The 22,704-nt window shown below is 41.6% G+C and overlaps 1 protein-coding gene across 1 annotated transcript in view; it reads right to left on the bottom strand.

Annotated features, from left to right (window-relative positions):
• Positions 1–617: 617 nt before the first annotated feature.
• Positions 618–22,704, bottom strand: part of PATZ1 (POZ/BTB and AT hook containing zinc finger 1) — a 34,946-nt gene continuing 12,859 nt past the window's right edge. Inside the window, exons 3-8 of the mRNA XM_027696718.1 lie at positions 21,709–22,699; positions 19,253–19,316; positions 15,961–16,032; positions 13,433–13,604; positions 7,715–7,852; positions 618–5,901 (exon numbers count right to left, since the gene is read on the bottom strand). Of these exons, the coding sequence (XP_027552519.1) occupies positions 5,483–5,901; positions 7,715–7,852; positions 13,433–13,604; positions 15,961–16,032; positions 19,253–19,316; positions 21,709–22,699 (1,856 nt within the window). The 3' untranslated portion in view covers positions 618–5,482. The remainder of the gene's footprint in view (positions 5,902–7,714; positions 7,853–13,432; positions 13,605–15,960; positions 16,033–19,252; positions 19,317–21,708; positions 22,700–22,704) is intronic.

The following is a 22,704-nucleotide window of genomic DNA, read 5'->3' as shown; positions in this document are numbered from 1 at the left end:
ATTCTTTACAAACAGGCAGTCACTGCCCACTACACAGAGCTCACAACTGTGGTTTTCCACTAACATTCCAAAACCATTCCAGCCATCACCACAACCCCTCACAGCCAGGGCTCCTGCTCCTGCTCTGCATCACTCTGCAGTTATGTCACATCACTATTTTTAAGTGGTTGGGTTTTTTTTTTCTTTTTAGCCAAACAGTTCCCTGGTTTGTTTTAGAGCTCACAGTTATTTGCAGAGCTGGGCACATCTGGGTAGGGATACCTGGCACAGGGATGTGAGGAGGGTGAGGGTGTCAGGGGAGCAGGCAGGAGGACAGCATTCCAGTGTGGTGCTGCTGACTGTGGCAGTACCTGTGGCTCATCCCAGGAGCATCCCTGCCTCTGTCCCTGCCTCCCTCCCTCCGGGTCCAGGCCCAGTGCTCCAAACACGCCTCCTTCTTACAGGGACAGGGAGCTGCAGCACATTGGGCTGGAAGCCAAATCTGTTCCCAAAGGCTCACTCACAACAGCTGAAGGATCTTGTTTTGAAAAGGATGTTCAGGATAAAAAACCGTGACTCTCTCAGGAGACACTGGAATCTTCCAGAATCTGTTTTAAGTTTTCCTATTGTTTTTTTTTCCCTCTTTGCTCATTTGTTTTGTCTCTCAGAGTGGAACTGAGAGCATAAGCTCAGAGATTCACTGTGAGCTTATGTTCTGTTCATTAAACCTCAGGTATTGTGCCCAGGCAAAAGGTGAACAGTACAAAGCTGGCTTGATTTACATTTGGATATTGATAATGCTGTTAAGGTATGATAATGCTGAAAAAGCCAGCACATTCCATGGGATTGTTTGGCACTTGCTCTCAGAGTTTCTGCCACGCTGAACAATTGAAAATATCTGATTGTTTCTGTGGGTGGTAAAGAAAAGCCTTTTCTTGTTTTCTGTCCTGTTTCATGACTTAGAATTTTGGTGGCTGTTTTTTACTTTGTCCATTTATCTCTCATGAAACCCAAAGAGAGCTCTTGCTCTCTGTTCATTCTTCCAACACTGAAGTCTGGAGTTCCTTTGAAGTTTACTTTGGCATCTACTTCCTCAAGCAAGCACCTTAAAAAAAATTAAAGCTGAAAGTGGTACCCCACTCCCGACTCAAGACATAAGTTCAGATACTGATTTCTAGGAACAAAGATTTAGTGAAAAAACAAGACACTAAAGTTACAACAGAGCCTACAAAATCTAGGTTAGCTTTCATACTAGCAATTCAATTAGTTGAGTTAGATAGACATTCAGTTACACAGCTCTTCTATTCAAGTCATTCCTTACTGCTGACAGCAGTTGAGGGAGGAACAATAATTTCAGGGAATACATGGGAAATAACAAATATTCCCTAAGTCACTGGCACTCAAACAGGTCTAAAATTGTGACTGGGCATTTACAATTATTCAAAAGATTGGTAGGAAGACCAACTCCACACCATCTTGGCTTTAAAAAACAAACAAATCATCCCCCCAACATATAATACTTTGCCCTACTATAAGGCACTGGATTGAGAGAAGGAAAAATCTGTGTTCAATTTCTGGTTCTGCTATCAATCCCCCACAAAAATCCCTCAGGATTGAGAGCTCACATGCACCACATTACCATGCACCAGGTGAGCCCCACCAGTGAGTCTGTTTGCACACATTTAAGACATGACAAATGCAAGGTCATGTCACCTCATTTAATTCAGCGTGGAACAAATTCCTATTAAATTGCTTTACCTTGCATTTGTTGTGGATTAACGTACATAAAGATCAAATCAGGCAACAAAAGAAGCCTGATAAATCTATGCCCCTACATTTAACACAACACTTAAGCATGCAACTGGTTTTTAGTCCTTCATCTTGCTTTCACTCACTCACCTATAAGCATCTATTCCTTTCTTGTCTGTCTTTAACATTTAGATCATGAATGACTGAAGATATTTTCATCATACCTAATACACAAGACTCTGAGCCTCAGATGAAAGGTTATGGGACTCCTATAACACAAAGACTACAACTCTGATGATCCAAATTTGTATGAACTGAAGTTCCCTTCCTGGCAGAAACATGCACCGACTCAAACACTGGATTGCAGTCCCACCAAAGGGGATGACAAGGAAAGGAGAGTGGCCCCAAATCAGAACTATCACCTATACACTGATATGCCAATTAAAAATAAAATGTAATAGCAACAAGTGAGGCTGCAGCTCAGGGCATCTAATGTACTTCCCTCTGAACTCTGAACTTGTGAGCTGGGTTTTCTGTTTGGATCTGTCTCATGTTCTATGAGAAACACACATTTCCCAAAGTACAGAATAGAGAAGATTTGCATGTAGGTTACATTACTGTCCAGAATGGAACAGTATGCCCCCAAAGAAGCAAAAAACACTGAAAACACACCACTGCTGAAGATCTGCCCAACCTCCTGCTGGCACTAAGCCTGCACAGCCTCTTGTGCTGGTACAAATCTCTCCCATTTGCACCAGGATGATCTAGAACTGTCATTTCAGGATTGTAAACTTCCTGCCTAATTGTTTTCCTGTCCCCTAGACTGAGAAGTAAGTAGTTTTCATTCAATGTATTCATGACACCTTAGTAAGCATTTTCTTTGACAAGCAGAATGCACAGTTAGTGTTTTAGAAGGCTTTGGTTTTAGTTCAAGGCTTTTCATTGGTTTCACCAGGTCAAATTCTGTAGCATTCAAAATTAAATTGATAGACATGGCCAAAATTCAACCCACTACTAACACTAAAGTCAGTGGAGCTAAATGTAGGATGAAAATATCCTGTACTCTGGATTTGGCTTTTGGAATTGAATTTTTTGACTAGTGCACCCTCTTTAAGTGCACATGGGAACATCAGGGACACAAACTCCTCTCTTTCAGCACCCAGCCTCAGTTCAACAGAAACTTCACTTTGTGGCTTAAATATGAGCTGTCAGTGAAACAGTGACTGCAGTTGCATCTGCTAATCCCCATGAATTGTTATGCTGACTGGAAAGCCTGCTCCAGCCTGACTTCCTTGGCAGCTTACAAAGTTGTCTCAGCATTGTCTAGATTTGTAAGGTATTCTAAAATGTTTTGTCACTTTTCTGAAATGTTGTTTCTACCTGTCAGCTAATCTTACCAGTACAGCAACAGCAATTCCATGAAGCTTTAGTCTGAAGGTGGGTTTGTTTGCTTGCTTGTTTGCTTTTTTCCTTTTACATGAGACTCATACCTATTCCAGGGATTCTGGGAGAAGATGACTGGAGAAGAACATGTCCTTCAGTCTCCCAACACAGATTAATAGCAAAACATCAAGTCCACTGCAACATGCTCTCAATTTAGAAAGTGCTGGTGCTATAAAGAGAAAGCCATTGATTATTCATCCTGGGTTTATAATACTCGAGAGCAAGTACAAAAAAGTAGCTTCTAACAAGAGAATCTGGGACTTCTAACTCTGTAGAATTTAGAAGGTCATTCCAAAATCCATATACTTACAAAAGGCTCTATAATCCAAACATAAAACCAAAATGGGAATGTGTCTTATTTCAGTTCTGCATTAGCTGCAGGGTTTGGATCAGGAGCACCTGGGCAAGGCAAGCTGTGGTGCAACAGCAGTTTGTGGCTCCATCACATTTAACACAGACACATCTCCCGCAGCAGACGTGGATCCTGGTCTGAGGGATCTGTCCTGCTCCAGCACTGTATTAATGATGGAGACAGGCACTGTTTCATGGGATGCAAGTTTGGTGTGGGGCTGGGGCTCTTCAGAATGGCCTTTCTAGAGACATTCAGAACACAAAGCAGTTTACCAAAGCACTGCTTAAACCTTTGCTCATTAACCCTCTCTACAACTGTGATGTAGAAAAAACTCTTCACAGATAGGAAATTTAGGAATAAATTCAGGGAACTCTTCTATGTGACCTTGAGCATCAACAGCAGAACCATAATTAAAACTCAGAGTATTCCTAACTCCTAACCCTGTGTTAAACAACATTTATACCTGGGTTTGGTACATAAAACCTTGACAAGTAACATGGGAGGAAAGGGAGGGTCAAGAAAGGACATTATTTCTGCACAAGTGGTATTTTCAGATTAAGTGGAACCTGCAAAGGCCTAAAGCCCAGCTTCTTTGCATTTTGTAATCAATTCTTTTTCAGAGATATGCTGTTTGCAATTCCCACCTCTTATACTAGAAACCCTTCTTCTTTGGAAAAGAAAGGAGTAAGACTGGCTTTTGCAAACCTGACTAGAGGCAGATCAGGAGAGCACGACTGTGGCCAAAAAGCCCAGCTCAGAATACAGCACAGTGTAGAGTGGGATTAACATCTTACTTACTGGCTCTCACTTGCACACCTTTTGGACAGGTGGCTGAATTGCTCAAAAACCAGACAAAACGAGGGGATGCAAAGTAACATACTAACTTCTTTAATAGAGTCCAATCCAATTAAACCAAAATCACTCTGTGAACCCCTGGGTTTATTCACACTAAACAAGTCAGTGGTACATAGTGTCAACCCGATAGCTGATCGTGTTCATACCCTAGGTCCCCACATGAAAAATGAGCACCAGTCAACCAGACTGCAATGGTATTTTTCCTTCCTTTTTTTTTTTCTTTTTTTTTCTTTTCATAAAAACTATTCCTTTCATAGACTTAAAACAACCAACTAGCCAAGTTATTAATTATGGTACATCTAAAAAAAAAAAATTAATACTAACCCTAATGTGACTGCTGCTTTACGAGTGCTCTGCGTATCGCCTTAGACTGGCTTTTCAGTAGCAATTCACTACAACAGGTCCTAAAATAACAATAATAAAGAATTAAAAACCTGATAGCAAGTTTAATGGTCAAAAGTAATGAAAACAACCTGTTCTGAAAGGTGATTTTTGTCAGCAGTTCAGTCCTGCTGCAGCACTCACAGCCTCACAAAGGCAGAAGGGGTTCGAATTCTCTCACCTCCTTTAAACTTTTTCTGGTTTTAAAAGGACAACTGCATTGTAACCTGCTAGGAACCACGGGGCATTTTACTTAATGTTATTCAATAGTGGGTCTGGTTTTAAAACTTACTGTTTTTCTGGGGTAGTTTAGGGAGGGTGGGGAATAGAGAGAGAACAAAACCATAGCTCCCTGTAGCTGTAGCTCCCCAGGTGCCTCGGTCACTAGGACTGTCTCGTTCTCACACCAGTGCTGGCAACTTCTCATTATTCCAGAAGAACACGGAGAAACACCAGCAGCAGCCTCTAAAGCTCCATTTAGTGTTTTGGGTCATGTCTCCTATTCAAGGCCACCATCTTCTGTAATTTATCAGCTAAGAAGCATTTTCTCCCTCTCCCCGGTGGAAGTTTAAAGGTGGGGGTAGGGCATGAGACAAAGAGGGAAGCTAAAATGAATAAAAAATTCTCAGCTATAGAACCCAATTCCATTATTTCCCCTTTCATTCACAGCATCTTATCACTATAGCCAGACTGCTGCTTTGCTTTGCTAAGATCACACTGATCTCATTTCCCCTCTGGCCCCATCGGTTGCTGGTCGACCTCTGGATCCACCAGGGATGATGCAAATGCTGACTGGACGATCTGAAACCCAAAGGACTCCAGGAGAGACATGTTCTGTTGGGGTGAGAAGGGGGATCCCAGAGCAGGACCCAGGTCCCCCAAGGGGCCACCCAGGGCCCTGACGTGAACTTTCTGTATGTGTTTGTTCAGATAAGACTTGGATCTGAAAAAGCTGCCACACTCAGGGCACGGGTATTTCTTCTCCCCTTCCGTCTCCACTTTGTTTTTGCTCACTGCCAGCTCACACGAGAAGGACCCGTTGGTGCTCTGTTTCTCGGGAGTCTTGAGGTCACTGGTGTCAGAGAGGTCTCCGTATGAATCAGAACTCTCAATCGGGTCCGAATGGGAACATTTCTGGCCTTCTACGGGAAAAAGAAAAGAGAGAAGTTTTCAGAATCTTATGCCCAAACAAGGTATTCAGCATATTTTGATTGTTTTGGTTACCACCTGATCACATTCATGCCTGTCATGACAGAATGTTACACACTTAAAATCCAGTCCCTCACATTCTCCAGCCCCTGAGCACAGGTCCTCTTTCCAGACCACCAGGCTGCTCCCAGGGCAACACCTGGGGTTTCATTAGGGCTTTGTCATGATACTGGATGCAACCATAATGGGTCTCTTGTTTATACAACATTTCTTGAATCTCAGAGATGTCTCACAATGTTTACACCTCTGACACTACGAAAGGATGGGCCTAATGATGACTTTTTAACTGTGCAATTCACTCACACACTTCTGAAATATTGTTGATACTTTGGGGCAAAGCCTAGAGAAACTTCACAAAGTACCACAGGCTGCAGCAAGATGGGAAGAAACCTGGAAATACTCAGCAACAGCACCGAGCTCCTGCAGTTTGAGTGCAATTACACTTAGTCTCAAGGAACTCTTTTTCACAAGTGCAACACTGTTGAAAGTGAACTTCACAATCTGAAATTGCTCCACCTTTAAATGCTGTAAGTGTGAAACAGGAGAGATGTTAGGGACACTGTTTTAAAGTTATTTGGATACCTATCCCAGCAAAGCCATTGGTATGTTTGGAGTGTTCCCTATTTTCCTCTGGCACTATGCCAGGGAAGTTTGTCCACACTTTTTGCTCGGTGCATGTGAATGAGCGTGAGAAACCCAGACATACTCACTGAGCAAGTCTCTGAATACAAATCAGCTGTACCTACTATTAACTCTAAAAGACCAAAGAACCACTTGGCACAACCCAAAAGACAGATTTGCTCTGGACTCAGCATTACAAACCAAACAGGATATGCATGAAATCAGTACACCACTGAGCTGGAGTAAATCTCTTGTTAAGTCAGCACACCACCCAAACCCAAAGGGCTACTGTAGTAACTCTATAATACTTCAACAGAAAAAATTGCACACGTGTAGCTTTCTAAAGGCACAGACTTTGTTTGGCCCAGCCTGCTGTGCTCTCCTGGGCAAGAAAAAAAGGTAACAACCATGGGTTTAAAGCAAAACATCTTCTGATGTTACAGCTTCACCAGAAATACTGACAGCTCAAACCAAAAAGGCAAAAAGCTATTCTAAACAGATAAACACACAGCTTTACTTATTCAGAAGTTAAATACTCTTCAGTTATGCTTAAAATAATATTTTTTTCCTTTTTTTCCCCCCCGAAGTTAAATGCAGTTAAAAACAAACAAGTACCAGTACTATTACCACCCTCTCCCTTCCAATAACAGCTTTTAGAAGTGTAAGTTTAGCTATAGAAAGTTGGATGGCCCCTCATCATCTTGAGGATGAATCTTTATGAACTGCATTGTGCAGCTCCCCCTTCCTTCACCAGAAACCTGGTTTGACTGACACGAGATTCCAGTGGAGTGGGACTAAGGAACTGGCCCATGATCTGCACCCTCAGGCAAAATTCAGACCCTGCTCCACGGGAGAGGCTCGAGATGAACCAACGTGGCTTTTTCAATCTCCAAAATCAAAGAAGCTGCCAAAAATTCCTATGCTCTTCTGTGTCCATCTCCTTCCCCCAGCCTTGTTAGATCAGCTATCCAAGGGCAGGTATCACATCCTACATGATGCTGTGGAATTCCTCTGCATCTCCCTAAGCTTGTCTCCAGTATTTCCCTGTCCTTCCTCCCTCCCAGCCCAACGCCCCACCACACACAGCTCTGCCCAGAGCAGCAAGTGCAGAGCAGAGTCTCTTGCCTTTGATGCCATAGGTCCTGACGCAGTGGAACGCTGCTCCCCCATTCGGGATGGACTCCTGGTGCCTGGAGACCTGGGGAAGGGGAACACCGTGGTGGGTTTTAACATGGACCTTTAAGTAGGAGGCAGAGGAGAAACCTAAACAAGATAAAAGGAGATGAGATCCTGCCACCAGCAAAGACACACATCTGCCTTCCCTGATCTTTAATCTTTTACTCCTGCTCCCTGTTCCAAAGCTGCCCTTACACCAGCTAATTCCCTAGGACATGCTCAGGTAGGATCCTGTCATCAGGCAGTAATGAACTGCAAACTTTTCATCAGACCGTGTTTGCTCTTTGTTAGTCATGACGAAAGCACGGCCTCCTTCAAAACAAATTCAGTGGAACCAAACTGAGCAGATGATAAGGAACTTTCTGGAAAAAAGGCAGAAGAGACATCACAGAAAAAGGCACCCATGCCTCTTCACCATTTTTGTGCTGTTTTATTTATTTTAATTAAAAATGCCTTTATCATCTGATAACACTTTGGAAAATAGTTCTAATTAGTTGATTTTATGCTGTTAAGATTCAAAGGAATGCCATTTAGCAACACCCCTCGTTGGTATTTAGTGTGCTTTCCCCTCAGGTTTCTGGCATTTATAGTGACTTCTAGAAGGCAGAAAGCTAAAACTACTGAATTTTTGAGGTATACAGTTTTGTTCTATAGTAGTTTTTGGAACACATTTCCTGCATTCAGCTCATCCCGAGTATTTTGTCTACAGTAAAAAAAAAATATTAAAAATAAATTTCACTATTTCTATCAGCTCTGATGTGTAAGCCCAAACCACTGAAATTAAAAACATATATTTCAAACAATTGATTTCTGAACAAAACAGGTTTTTTACATCTGTGCATGTGCTTTTTAAAACAGTTTTTGAAGTCTCATATGTCCTTTTCCTTTAATGCAATAAATTAGCTCACATATACTTTGGAATGCTTTTAAATTTAATCTTCATAAGATTTGCAATTATTACTAGTACATTTGGACCATATATGAGTCACAAGGAGAATTTTAAAGATTTCCTACACAAGTAAACCTCCCAAAAACCAGCTTAATTTTCTGTTAGATTTTGAACGGAATATTATGGCACTTTCATGTTAGAAACGTTTTCCTTTAACAACAGAACACAAGACAAGGTTCACTGTCACAGGCCCAGAGTTCCAGGTTCCCTTTCTGGAGAGGGAAAACCCAAGCCCTAGATTTTTTTAAACCAATCCAGCATTTACAGCACAAGCCCCTGCAAGAGAACTTTCATACCAATCACTTAAAATATGAATAGTCATTCTACTGTAAAGCCATTTTATAGTGATATAACTGTATTTACATTTGATGATATATAATAATATCTTAGGAAGGATGGAAACCCCATCCTGCACACGTCTCTGGGGTGGATTTTCTGACAGCAGCTGTTAGTTTCAGGTGCTGAATTTAATCATGAATGTGGCTTTACACTAGATTTCCCCATGCCTAGCCAACAGAATATCCCTCTACCCAGACTCTTCCTTACAAGCCAGGATCAAAGAGTATCCAGGACCTGTAAAGTGAGACAGAACTCCACAGCAACCTGCTGAAGGGGAAAAGGGCAGGCTGCTGGCAATGAACAGTGAACCCCTGAGTTGAAGATAAAAGCACAGAAAAGTAGATACATCACAATTCAAGACACCAAGAACATACGACTCTGGAAACACAATGGAGCAGAATGAGCCAGGCCAAGTCATCCAGGGAATCAGGGTAAGGGAATAATGCAAGACCTGCCCTCAGACACCAAACGCTGCACTGAAACCTCACTGGGCAACAAGGGAATGTATTTTTTATAAATACCAAGAATTTTCTGTAGATATGGAAAGAACCAGTGTTTGACTGGCAGGGAAAAGGGTACAGACATAAGAGTGACACTTCCACCTACGAGGTGCTTCCCTTATTTCCTACATGTCCAATGACCACAGGCACGCTGAGATCAACTCTTTTATGTAGCAATGCACTAAAATCTCCCTGTCAACCATTAAAAAAGGGCTACATACAGGTATTCAGTGGCTTTCTATACCAGGACTGACACAGGAGAATCTGAAGCTGTAATCTCTGCTACACAATATTATTTCAGAACTCTGCAATTCTATTTGTAGAGTACATTGTTTTATATAATGGAAACTGCTGCAAAGTGTGTTAGCTCCCCTTTATGCACTTGGCAGATGAACATGTGAGTCATCAACTTCCATCAAAGCCATAAGAATGCCAGCTGCTTCATGGGAAACTGTTTAAAGGGAGATTTGGGGGAGTTTGTTTTTATCCTAATTTTTTCCTGAAGCACTTAGCACTGGTCTTTTTTTCCTCCACCAGACTAATTAGGAATGCCTGTCCTAGAAAGATGGGGGTTCACGGACAAAAATCCCTTACTTTTAAAAGTCTCTTTCAGAACAAAGTCAGACTAGTGTAGAGGATAAAGTGGCAGTATTTTTCTGAGAAGGAATGTAATTATTGTTTTACCCTACACATCTCTCTGCTTTGAGAAGGAGATTATTTCTTCATACCAGAAGAAAAACAGGCATAGAGAGGAAATTATCTGCTTTATATAAATGGGACCTATCCCTTGATCTCCCACATAACATCTATATGGAGATAAATTAGAGAAATAATTGCAGGATACTCCCTGTTCAAAAATTCTAATTTGGATTTAGTTGGAACATGCAGAGAATCTCTTGCTTTAATGGACTTTGTGTCCCCCGTGAAAAGTGCAAGAATTCATCTTATAGTAAAAATAAATTCCATCCCACTTGTGATTGGAATATTTACCCTTCTCCTCACTCATTTGATTTCTGTGAACAAAGTGTGTCTGTGTCTGAAACAGAAACCCAAACTTCTGAGTTGCACCTGTTATTACTAAGTACCAGCTCAAGACTTGCCAAAGTCATCAGTCTCTTGAATTTGTCCACACAAGCAAATAAAGTTCCTAAAGATGGTAATAGAAGTTTATGCAACAAGACAACAGAAGCAGGTCTTTTTTACTTAACCTGATTAAAGAGAATTTGTCTTAAACAGTGAGGCTTGAGGATTAGTTTTTTAGAAGCATATTTTAGACAAATTCTTAAAAAAACCCAAACCAAAACAAAAAGAACCCCCAAAACCAAACAAAGCAACCAAAATCCCAGGGAAAAAAAAACAACCAAAAAAAACCCCCAAAACCATTGCAATGTTTCCCTGATTTAAAAGATTTAATTGCTTCCATGATTATTCTAAGCATAAAGACCCTGAGTACGAAAATAACCTGGAAAAACCATCAAATCACAGCTGCTAATTTCTGGATATTAAACTGCCATGTTGTAAAAGAAATAGATATGATCAACAAATGGGCACACACATGACATGGCAAACCATTGGCTGCTGCTTTCTGTCAGGTGCTGAGTTCCAGCCCCATCTCCTAAATCCATTACACCTTTAAAAGAACAGGAGATGCTTAATTAAGTTCCACAGAAAAGCTTTCAGTCCAACTGAGGGATTCTAAGCTCTGTCATTAACACTGGGAATGTTCAGCTGGGTAAGAGTCATCTTTTCGTCCACTTTTTTTTTTTTTGTGGGCCAACATCCAAAATTCTCTCTACAAGTAGCTTGGGCTTGGAAAGCATTCTTGCTTGACAATTATTATATCCAGAAGTTGACATTTACTATATCCAGAACCAGCTAAGTTACAATTAAAAGATACACCAGCACATTAGGCAGGGGAAGAATAAACCAAACAGCACCGCACAAGCACCGCAGGCACGGCACAACAGTCGGGTTAGTGCAGCCTCTGACTGACCCAATACCTACAAACAGGTGGTTCTGACCCAGAAACCTTCCACTAGACTCCATCTTGTCAGGTTCTATAGTTTTAAAAGATATCTAATTAAAACTATGAACATTATGATTTGATTCTAGAACACCTGGGATGAAAAATTCTGCTGGCACTGATCATACAGCATAAAACAGTGAGTTCATAACACAGTTACTTGACAAATCCAGTCTGTGACTTCCCCTTCCTATGAATTTTAACATTGGGTAGATATTTAACAGTAATTTACCACATTAATTACATTAAGTCCTGCTGTAAACTGAAATTCACAGTACACAACTCTGACAACTCCTGTGAAGTACATAAACTGTAAGAAAGGAGTTGCTTAAAGGTGACTGTACAACAAGTCCCCTGTCCTTCTGCAGAGAAGAGTATTTTTAAATTTCCACTGTACATTTAGACTTGTAAACTGTGAATAAACCCCCATGTCATTTCATTGTTTGAATGCCGGGTCTGTCTTTGTCACACTGGCTCCATTTCCAAAGAGCTGCAGTGACATCCAGTGGTAGTTACGCTGAAACTCAACCTTACAAATCTTGGAAACAAGACAATTCCTCCCAGCTCAGGGAGTTTCTCTTTGGCACCCCGCTCAGCTGAAGGAGAGCAGGACAGCACCTGGATCTGGGATAGGATCTCCCATTGTTACCACAAAAAGAATCGGGATAAAATTAAGCAGTTTTTCAGAAGCTGAAAAGGAGGGCAAACTTCATTTCACACCATCTACTGAAGCTTCAGAACCTCAAGATTCTCATCCCAGATGCCTTTTCCACTCACACTGTTAATATCACTTCCAGCACCTAACACACTGTTCAACAAGTGCAAATACTTCCCTTTCAGTTTAATATCTCTCATTACTCATCAACTCCAAAAGCTCCCTGTACAGTCCTCACATCAAACACAGAACAGCTTTATTCTCTCTCTCAGAAGATTTCACATCTCTTAAATTAGAAAAGGGAACACACATCAGAAAAAAAATGACTCATCGGAAAAAACAAGATTCCAAAACACAGCAGCAACCTCTTCCAACCCTTACTAGCTGTGGGAGCCAACAGTGTATTTTGAAGTTGTGTATTAATAATTCAAAAAAAAAAAGACACCAATAAGTCAAAATCATTTTTCCAGCTTGCCTTACACAAAACCTAAATTTCCAACTATCTTCAACTGAAGAATACCACAGACAGATGAAAAAGCTTCAAAAGCTCTGAGTCATATGGTTTAGTTTTAGGTAGTCCTGCAAGGAGCAGGGAGTTGGATCCAATGATCTTTATGGGTCCCTTCCAACTCCAGATATTCTATGATACTATGAAAAGCTGTATTTGTACAAATAAAGGTAAAACACATTTCTAGTGCTCTTTACAAAATCTGTTTTAGAAATGTACATTAATACAAAGCAGTTTCTTGGGTTAGGAGGGAGAAGCAGCTTGACTCTGCTGCACCAGGAGGTTGAGCAAGACTTGATAACATAATGCAAATCTGTTTCTGCTCAGTGTATGTTTTTCAGCTTGATGTGTATTTCAGAGATTCTTCTTCCAAACTGATTGCAAGGACTCAAGTCTAACCAATATAGAAAAAGATGTATGGTGAACAGCAGCAAGGCAACTTATCATGGTTATTGTATAGGGATCTGGCTATTTAGCAATTAAAATTCTTAAAACTGTCTCAAAACAATTTGCTTCAGATTTAAACTGAGTTTCTTTAGGAACTCTCAGCCAGCCCTACAGCTGCAGCAGTCTCAGGGGATGGTCATACACATGGCACAACCTCCTCCTGTTGCAGGCAGAGTCACTCAGCCTCACAGCTCCCCTCCAGTGCCATCCCAGCCCACTGAAAGAAAAGAATAGTTTCTTCATTACCTCGGTTACAGATAGTGCAGAAATTGCTTGGTCCTTCACTATGCTTCTTCAAGTGATCTGCCATATATGCTGCTCTCAAGTACTTCCCACACACCTGGCATGGGACTTTGTCTTCATGACAGGCCAGGTGTGAGCGCAGCCGGTCACGAGTGGCAAAGGAAGCATTACAAGTCTGCAGGTACAACGAGAACCATGTGACTCATCAGCTCTGCCAAAAGCACGGATATTGTTGAATATATTTAGTATTCTTTAGAGTAAATACCTTAGATCCTGAGCAAAGACACAAATGACATGATGCACAAGCCATTTTCCCCCACAAACAAAAAAAATTCAGATCACCAACACATTGCACAAGATGCGATGTTACTACTTGAAAGAATTAAGGAAACAGCTCTAACACACTACAGACAATAAAATTTAAATCAAGATAGAGTTGTAAGGCTTTAGCTCCTCTCTGAGGATGAAGATACTAAAATTTTAAATAATATTTAACAACAGAAATAGCACAAACCACTTCATTCCATTTACAGTAATTTCTGCCATTTCACTGAGCCATCACTTTGGATCACTCTGGACCACTCAAAATGTCCTCTCTGTCATCTTCCTACATTCTGCTCTTTGATGTGATCAATCTGACTTCAGTACACAGAATCTTTTGGATTATGAAGACATACAAACAAAGCATCAGAGAATTATCTGGGATGAGAATATGACAAGAGACAGTAGAAGAGTCATCCTGGTATCCACAGCAGCAGTGCAGACAAACTGTACAAGTGAAGCCTCAGAACTGAGCAGGTATCAAAATAACTGCAGGACATTGTAATCTGTTTATAACTTACCCCTGATCAAGGTATCATATTCTACTTACTACCACTTAACAAGCTTGATTTGGTATAATATCCATTCTACTTGCCCACTTCCCAGATGAAATCCATATGATGAGTGAAGGTTCCCTCCCATTTTTATAATTCCAGGAATGGGCAGGCACACAGGCTCTGTGCACAGCCTGTTGCAGCAGCCTGCCAGTTCTCAAGGGCTTGTTCTATCTCTAAGGTCTGAGGGGAAATAAATCACCAGCCATGGGCTGTACAGGGTATGGGAGACACAGTCTGACCCACTTCACAAGTGTGAGAGCAGAAACCAAAGCAAACACACATCACAGTGACCAGAGCAAGGGGCAGCAGTGACAGCCAAGAGTGGACAGTGTTTTGTTTATACCACTTTTATATAAAAGAACACAGTTTTAAGATGTATAACCAGAACCCCCTAAAAATAATATGAGGCTATTAAGCGACTTGGGAACTGGATATATTCTATCTTTTCAAGTATCCATATGTAATTAAATTACTGTTTCGATAGACTTGTTAAAGCAACAATCCTAGCAAAATTCCAAAATTGTAATGTCAAGTAAGTGAAATTGATAATACAGAAGAGGGTAACATATAATTATATAAAATTCAGTTAGTCAAGAGCTTAATCCAAAAAACATTGAAGGCAGCTGAAAAGTACCTATCGATTTCAACAGGCTTTACACTCATCTGATCCTGTGAGATGCTTCAGTGTGGCAAACTCCCAGGGAGCGGAGGCTGCTCTGCAGCAAGCACAAGACTTAACACCTCAGAGGATCAGGACTTAATGAAATTAAAAAGGCAACAGTAAAATTATCTGGATTTCTGTGTTTCTTAGTTAAACTAAGCTCACTAGACAAAGATTCATAAATTACAAGTAGTGTAGGATTAAGAGGCATATTCTTAAACGTGAAAGGTTTCTCCTCCTTTGAAATCCCAGGACACAGCGCTGAGCAAAACAGGTGCAGCTTTCACTTACTGAAATGTTCTTAGAGGTAAACACTCTTTGAAGGCAGGATTGCAGCACTGATAGCAATCAATGTGTTGGATATCAGCTAAAGATATATAACTAGATAATCAATGACAGCCAAGAGATCCATCATCAGTAAATCTAAAGCTACTGAGCTGCAGTAACGTCCACTCCCGAGCACTGGGGGGGCATAAGCTCATAAACAGATCAGAGACAGATCACACAAATACAGGGATGGCAGAAGTGAAACCACATCTGACCCAGAGTGAACTTAGCAAGTTGAAAGCTTAGGGAAAGGCCATATAATAATTTCTGTGATTGATTTCTCACTCTTGCTGCTGAGTTGTGCAAAGCTCACCTTTGAATAAGCTATAGAGAAAATATATCTGTGAAGAAGCTTAAAAAAAATAATTAAGTCCAGTGGAGAAAGCAAGAACCAGTTTAGCTGAATCATAACAATGGGAAACAGGACCAGGTTTAAAGAAAACCCCAAAGTTAATATTCAAATAGTTAATATTTATAAAAGGTATATAGAAAAAAAAGGTCTTATTTTACAAAAGATGTGAAGTGCTAAATGAGTGCTAAATATTTATCATTAATTGTTAATCATAGAAGAAAACTCTCCAGTGCTTTCCTATCAAACATTGCACAGGTATATAAATAGACCAAAAAAGAATATATAAAGTTTAAAAACATTGTTTAAGAAATACCTCTTGAAGTTTCAACTTTTCTATGGATGTGGATGTCTCTGAGCTTATTCCATGGTGGCTGCCATTTTCCTGCTAATAGGCAGGAAGTAAGAGAAATTAGGACAGGAAGAAACTCATTCTGCATTGAAATCAATGGGAAAAGCACTGGACTTGGGATGCCAATTAAGCTGGGCTTTAATTTAACCTGCATTTTTCTTTTTTATTTAATGTGCCAGAAGAACAAGCTGTCTCTTGTCTCTGAGAAGGAGCAAACTTCTGTTTTGTCCCCTTGTTCTTTCACATCCACAGATTTTCAGATCACCATTTCCTCCCAAACTGCAGCCTAACGTTCATCCCATTCACACGCCAAAGCCGACAGCTTCACCCTTCCCGTGGAGTCAGCACTCTGAGCCATCCCCCTCGGGCCACAAAACTGACTTACCCCTTCTTCTGTATCACAACTCAAACTGTCAGATTGGGAAAAAAAAATAAAAATAACCCAAAAAAATCACCAGTGCAACAATCCAGGAAAAAAGATCCAGAGTGCCATTTGCCTGGACACCAAAACAACTCCTTGGATCTGATTTCTCAGCTGCCTTGCCTCTGTGGAGACCTTCCCTAATCTGAGTCTATTTTAACAGTAATGAAACAGCTGCAGTCAGGTCTTTGGCATCAGGTGCTAGAGGTGCTGGAACTTCGGATGCTTGTGAAAGATCTGTGAAGCACAGATTTTAGGGGGCTGAGTGCAGGATTACAAACCGAGCACTGAAAACCACAGCTGCTGCAGTGGTGCTCAGCTTATAACTGTCCTGCTCCTCATACTTTTATTTTATTTATTCTGAAGTTGGGTTGATACCTTCTCACTTCTGTTTTGGTACTCCAAGCGTACCATGATGCCACATCAACAAAACACAGCTATCTATTGGTTTGTAAAGATACATGAGGGCTCAGGTAAAGGGCCAGTGGATTTTGTTTAAATCAGAGCACAAATTCCAAAAATGCCGTTGCAGTAGAGGATTCTGGAATGCTCTTCTGTTTACTGACAGAGTAATTCTCTTTTTCAGTAAACATAAACAAAGCATGACAATAACAGGAACGTTCAGCGGGAACTCAACAGACTCAAAAAGGATGCTCAATGCTGTTCAGGCTGCTCTCATGGGGAGCTAATTTGCCAAATAAAATCCATGGAAAAAAGGAGTGGAAAATGGGCAAACAACATGCAAATATTAAGCTATTTTCCTTCTTTGTGGCCAGATCCTGTGTTTAGATACACATCCGAGAACAGAAGCGTAACTGGCTATGAGATAATCACAAGAACTTTATCAATTTATACCTCAGCTTTCATGTTTGAAACAAATGTTCAGTGTGACAGCACCCCCTCTGTTTGTACCATGTACAGCAGATCTGTGCATATTTAAGAAGACTTTCTAAATCTGACAGCATATTACCAAGTAGTTTTTGCAAAGACACACAAGAGATCATTAACAAATTTTCTATACCTTAAGATTCATAAAAAATTAACTTTGCAGGGTTAAGCAGTCAAAAATCAAGAACAAACCAAGCCTGGAGGACAATCTCAACCCTGTCCTGATGCTTGTAACCTGTAGCCTCTGCCTTTTAACTGAGATGAACATTGCATGCAGTGTTATGGCACTTCAAACACCTGATGAGAGAGACTGTTCTTAGAAACTGCTGTCACAAAATACACGTGTGCAAGGAGGTGGGCTTGAGCTTGGCTGTACAATCTTAGCTTCCACATTTCTTTCTAGCTCTTAGTGTCTCCTCTGATTCACAAGAGTTTATATTTAATACACTCAAATCAATCAGAAACTATAAGAAAATTATCAGGCATCAGCTGGCAAAGGATAATTCACATCTGTCAGTATTATTCATAAACTGTGTCCATTCAGTCACCTTGGTATCAACTGACAAAAGACTGAGGAGTTTCTGTTCATGCTGGGACTAAACATTCATTTTTGTACTTGTGGACAAATACATGGTTATGGAAAAATTTGTGGTCGTCTTCATCCACCCAGACCCTTCGCTGTCCCCAGATTGGGAAGTCTTTTTATGAGTGGAATTTTCCAATTTGTATAAATCTATAAATCCTAAATCATCTTAAGAAGCTTAAACCAATCTAAAGCTTTATATAGGACATACAGTTAAATCAATGTGATGGCTCTGCGGCCTGACTTTCAAAGGTGCTGGGCTTCCACAGATCATATGGATGTCAACAGAAACCTTCAGATGGCTCCAGCTATTTGGAGAACTGTTCACTAGATTATTAAAATTGCAAAATGTTTCAAAACTCTCACAATTTGAAGGAAACATAGGAGAGATGTATCAAAACCTGCAAAAATGCAGACTGGGAGGCAGCAGTCATGTAGGACTGACTGAGTTCGTAAAATGTGGGTGAATATTTTAGGAGAAAAAATCCTTGTCTTCAAAGAAAAAGAAAATAATCTTGCTCCAACTTCTTTAAATAAGTATTAAATAAATCTCTCTGCAGAAACCAAGCATGGAGACTCTTAGCCCAAGAAATGTTATAGAAATTTGCCCAACATCTATGGGAAGGCAGTGTATAATAGTGGAGCTGATTCTCAGCTTTGGTTTTAACTGATACTTCCATGCACCTTTTAAATCTCTCTATAAATGAATTACAAAATATATCCCTTCATTTGATCTTTCAAACCCTAACAAATAATTTATTAACTGCAAAAAACTATATACAGCATTGTGACCTTGTATGACAAAAGATATTGTGATGCCATTGTTTATATTCACCCTGGGACAAAAAAAAGCTTCCAATTTTGCTCAGTGCAATGTTCTGAAGGCTATGTGAGTTAAAAAAATTGGTATCTTGACAAGTTATGATAATTATAATTTATTATTTTTATTTGAAATTATTCTAAAAAAAATGTAGTCGGCATTGGAGCCTCCTGATGGCAACAACTGCAATTAAAAAAAAAGGGAGGGAAGTGGAAGGAATCATCAGTGCCACTGACTCCAAGCCCAGGTGGCTGGGTAAGAGATCCAGGGTGAGACTGGGACAGAGCAGGAGGGAAGGGGAAGAAGGGGAGGGAAGCAGGAGGACCAAAGCTGTAGATGACAGGAGGGGCTGGGATGGGATGGGACAGAAAAGGAGGGGACGGGAGGGATGTAAAGCAGCTGTCACTGGAACACTGTTCTTCACAAACATTTAGCCCAACTCACACACACACTGTGTCTTTACTGGTACTTCAGAATTGTCTGCACACATAAATCCAATGCCAAAGATCACCCACACATCAGTCTAAACCCCTCTGGCTCCTACCTGACACTTGTGAGGTCTCTCTGAGGTATGCACCTGTTTGATGTGTCCATTCAAGTGGTCTGGCCTTAAAGGAAAATACACATAAGCACACTTAAAACAAATACTAAAAATAAACTTACAATTTTAACCAAAGAAAAAAAAATCCCAGTGCTGGATCTATTACAAATATAGTGATATTTAACTTTTCAAGAACCAGATCACCAACAACTGGGATTCCACCTTGTTATGTACCCTCTCCAACTTGCTAAAAAGGCAGCATTTTCTCAGGAAGAAATTATGACTGAATGATCAGAGAAAAAGGGAAATACAAGTTACAGTTTTTCAAGCCTGCATGTCCCCTTCCAAAATCCTATTCAGATCTTGACAATCAGGGTGCTTTGATTTACAGTTGCTGAATATTTGAAAATCAGACCTTTTTGGTTTATGTCCCAAACACGGATATAAAAAGCCAACTTTAAGTATCTCTGTGCAAAAAGACTAACCCTAAACTCTGTTGCTGTAACACATTTTCCACCTTAAAGATGAAAAAATACTGTCCTAACTCACAACTTAGTGGGGAGACTGCATTGATACAAATAAAGTGCTCTGAAGGTCCCAACTAGAAGGTGCAATGGAAGAGCAAATTATTACTGAAAAAAGACTATTTTTCACAACTAGCAAAGCCTACTTTGAAGAAGAAAAGACTGAAGAGCTGCAGATTTTCCTGGTGGGAGTTTCTCCTACTGGGAAGAAAGCTTTTCATTGTATGAGGCCAAAACTGCTTGGAAACAAGTTCCCCACCCTCTCCTCCCCCAGCTTCGCAGCTGCGCCAATGAGAGGGCGCGGGATGGAATTCACGCACTGCAGGCAGAAAATAGGCTGAACTTTGCAGTGAGGCTCCTAAACCCGATGCTCCAGCGATGGGCTGGAGTGGTGTAACCGGACAGACTGGTTGGGGTCCTTCAGCCCACCCCCAGCCCAGCCACCTCACGTGCTGCGCTACTGAATAAAGGAAAGGAGACTAAAATTAGACACCACGCTTCCAGCCTCCTGTGGCTGCTCCTAAGACTGAGGACTGAAACCTAAAGTTTGTAGTTTTCATTCATACTGCGATTTTACAAAGATATGCAAACACTTTCGTTGTTTACTTTTGTAACAGCATTCCTGCCTGTTCACATTAACTTACTGGGAACGATGAGAGCTCAACGTGTATCTCTCCCTTGATGACAAAAACGTTTCATACAGCAACAGCAGAAATCTTTGAGTGTCAATAAAAACAATAAAAATTGGTACACGATGTCAGGTAGCGCTATAATAAGAAAAATACTTTCACTTCTAGCTACGGATGAAATTTTCATTTTGTGACTCTCCATCACTAAATCTGCAGTCCTTATGGAGATGCATCCCTAATTGTTGCCAATTAAAAAAAAAAGGAGGGGGGAGGGCTACATTTTCATAATTTATTTCAATAACAAAAAGTCCCTCTAACAAAAAGTCCCTCTATCAAAAAGAGAGCTAGCGGGGGCAGAATTCCACAATTTGCAGGGGCGCAATTCCACAATTTATGTAGCCTAGTGGCCTTTTGATTTGTTTTCATATCTTGATTCCTTCCCTCCTGTTAGAGCAAGGCAACTGCTGTAGAAAACTGACTGCTGGTACAGAAGTAATAAGAGTGTATGCATCCCCCTCCCCCCCACTACTTCTAATCTCAAAGCGAGCAGCAAACTTCCAAAAGAGTTTCAAATTCATTAACTCAGACTATAAGATACCACTAACACAACTACGTGTACCAAACTACTCATTAAATTAGCTCCCACAAACAGCGACAACAGAAAATCAGCAACATTAAATGCACAGATCTTACGTATGTTGCAGGGCAGAAACAGGATCCCCTTCAGAAGGATGTAAACCCAAAGGACACAAAGATCATGTAATAAAAGATACTTGATGCTGCAGCCTTTGAAATCTCACCTCTTCCTTCACATTTGGGTGATAAAAAACATTACGAACTAAGAGAAATGAAGGGAAGTTAAGAAAAAGAAAATTTAAAATGGATACGAGAAAAATAATAATCTTGAGATGTATTATTTTGCACTTCAACAGCACCTTCAAACTACCTACAAATCAGTGGTCTCCAGGTACTTCTGTGAGGCAGGTAATTATTTCAATACCCATTTCACAGAAGAGTCATTTGAGGGAGAGACTCATTTGCCCAAGGACACGCTCACACCAAGTCTGGGATAAAGCTGGGAATGTTCCCCAGAAGCCAACTGACTCCCAGTTCTATGTCTTAATTACTTTTAAACCCTTTCAGGAGACTGCAGAATAGCATCCCAGAGGAAATGATGGAAGTCCCACTTCTTGAGACATTTTAAAATGGAACAGTCAAACTATTCTAAGTACGTATCCCAAGGGATAGGAAAGGCAACTTCCTAGGTCTCCGTTGGTGTCTGTGGTCCTTACAAGCGCTCTCTTACCTGGAAAAGCCTTTTCCACAGCTCTGGCAGATGTAGGGCTTTCCCACAGAGCCATCGTGAGATCGAACATGATAGGACATCCTGTCTTTCCGCTTGAACCGCAAGCCACACACTGGACAAGAGTACGGCTTCTCGCCAGAGTGCGACAGCTTGTGCCGATTCAGGTGGTACACGTCCCGAAAAATCTTGCCACAGATCTCACAGGCCACCTGTTTCCTCGTCCTGCTTCTTTTCCGGGGTGCATCGGGGTCATCCTGACCAGGGACACCATTTTCACCCAGTCTGGGGGGTGGGATGTCTATGTAGCCCAGCTGTAAGCTCGTCACCCCATGTTGAGCCTCGTGCTGCCGAAGACGATTAGCATCCGTAAACACTTTCCCACAGAGGCCACAAGGCAGGATCCCGGCCTCTCGCAGGCCCCCCGGGGTACCAAACATCATGGAGTCCAAGAGGTTGGCTTTGCGGGGACGCCCTCTGCCCCTCTTGGTGCTTAAAGTGGGGGCACTAGCAGCAACGTTCTGGAAGGGCGAGGCCAGCAGCGGTGGGGACAGAGGTCCTGCCACCATGGGCAGGCGGTCCACGCCCTGCAGCACGGGCAGGGAGGACTGAGCGGCGCTGAGTGCGGCCCGCGTGGCCTCGTCTTCGGGCATGCCGGCGATGCCATTGCCATTGGGCGCCAAAGCGGCACCGTTGGTCATGTCAAGAGGGAAGCCGAGGTCGGCAGCCCCCGGACGGAACAGCATAATGTCAGGGCGTGCGGGGGGCACGAGGAGCTGCACGTTGGACTGCTTGATGACCTCCTGGCAGATGTCAATCACCGAGCGCATCAGCAGGAACTTGGCGGCCGTCATGAGCTCCGGGAAGCTCTCCAGCCGCACCACGATGCGCGACGTGTAGGCGAAGTCCAGGATGTCTCCGAACACCTTGGAGCTGATGGTGTGCATCTCCAGCTCCCGCCCGCCCCCGGGGGCGCCGCCGGCCGCCGCCGCAGCCCCG

Source organism: Neopelma chrysocephalum, unplaced genomic scaffold, assembly GCF_003984885.1.
Source record: "Neopelma chrysocephalum unplaced genomic scaffold, ASM398488v2 Primary Assembly neopelma1_116, whole genome shotgun sequence".
Classification (NCBI taxonomy): domain Eukaryota; kingdom Metazoa; phylum Chordata; class Aves; order Passeriformes; family Pipridae; genus Neopelma; species Neopelma chrysocephalum.
The sequence above is the reverse complement of the archived record's forward strand: the minus strand, read 5'-3'. Positions and strand labels throughout refer to the sequence as shown.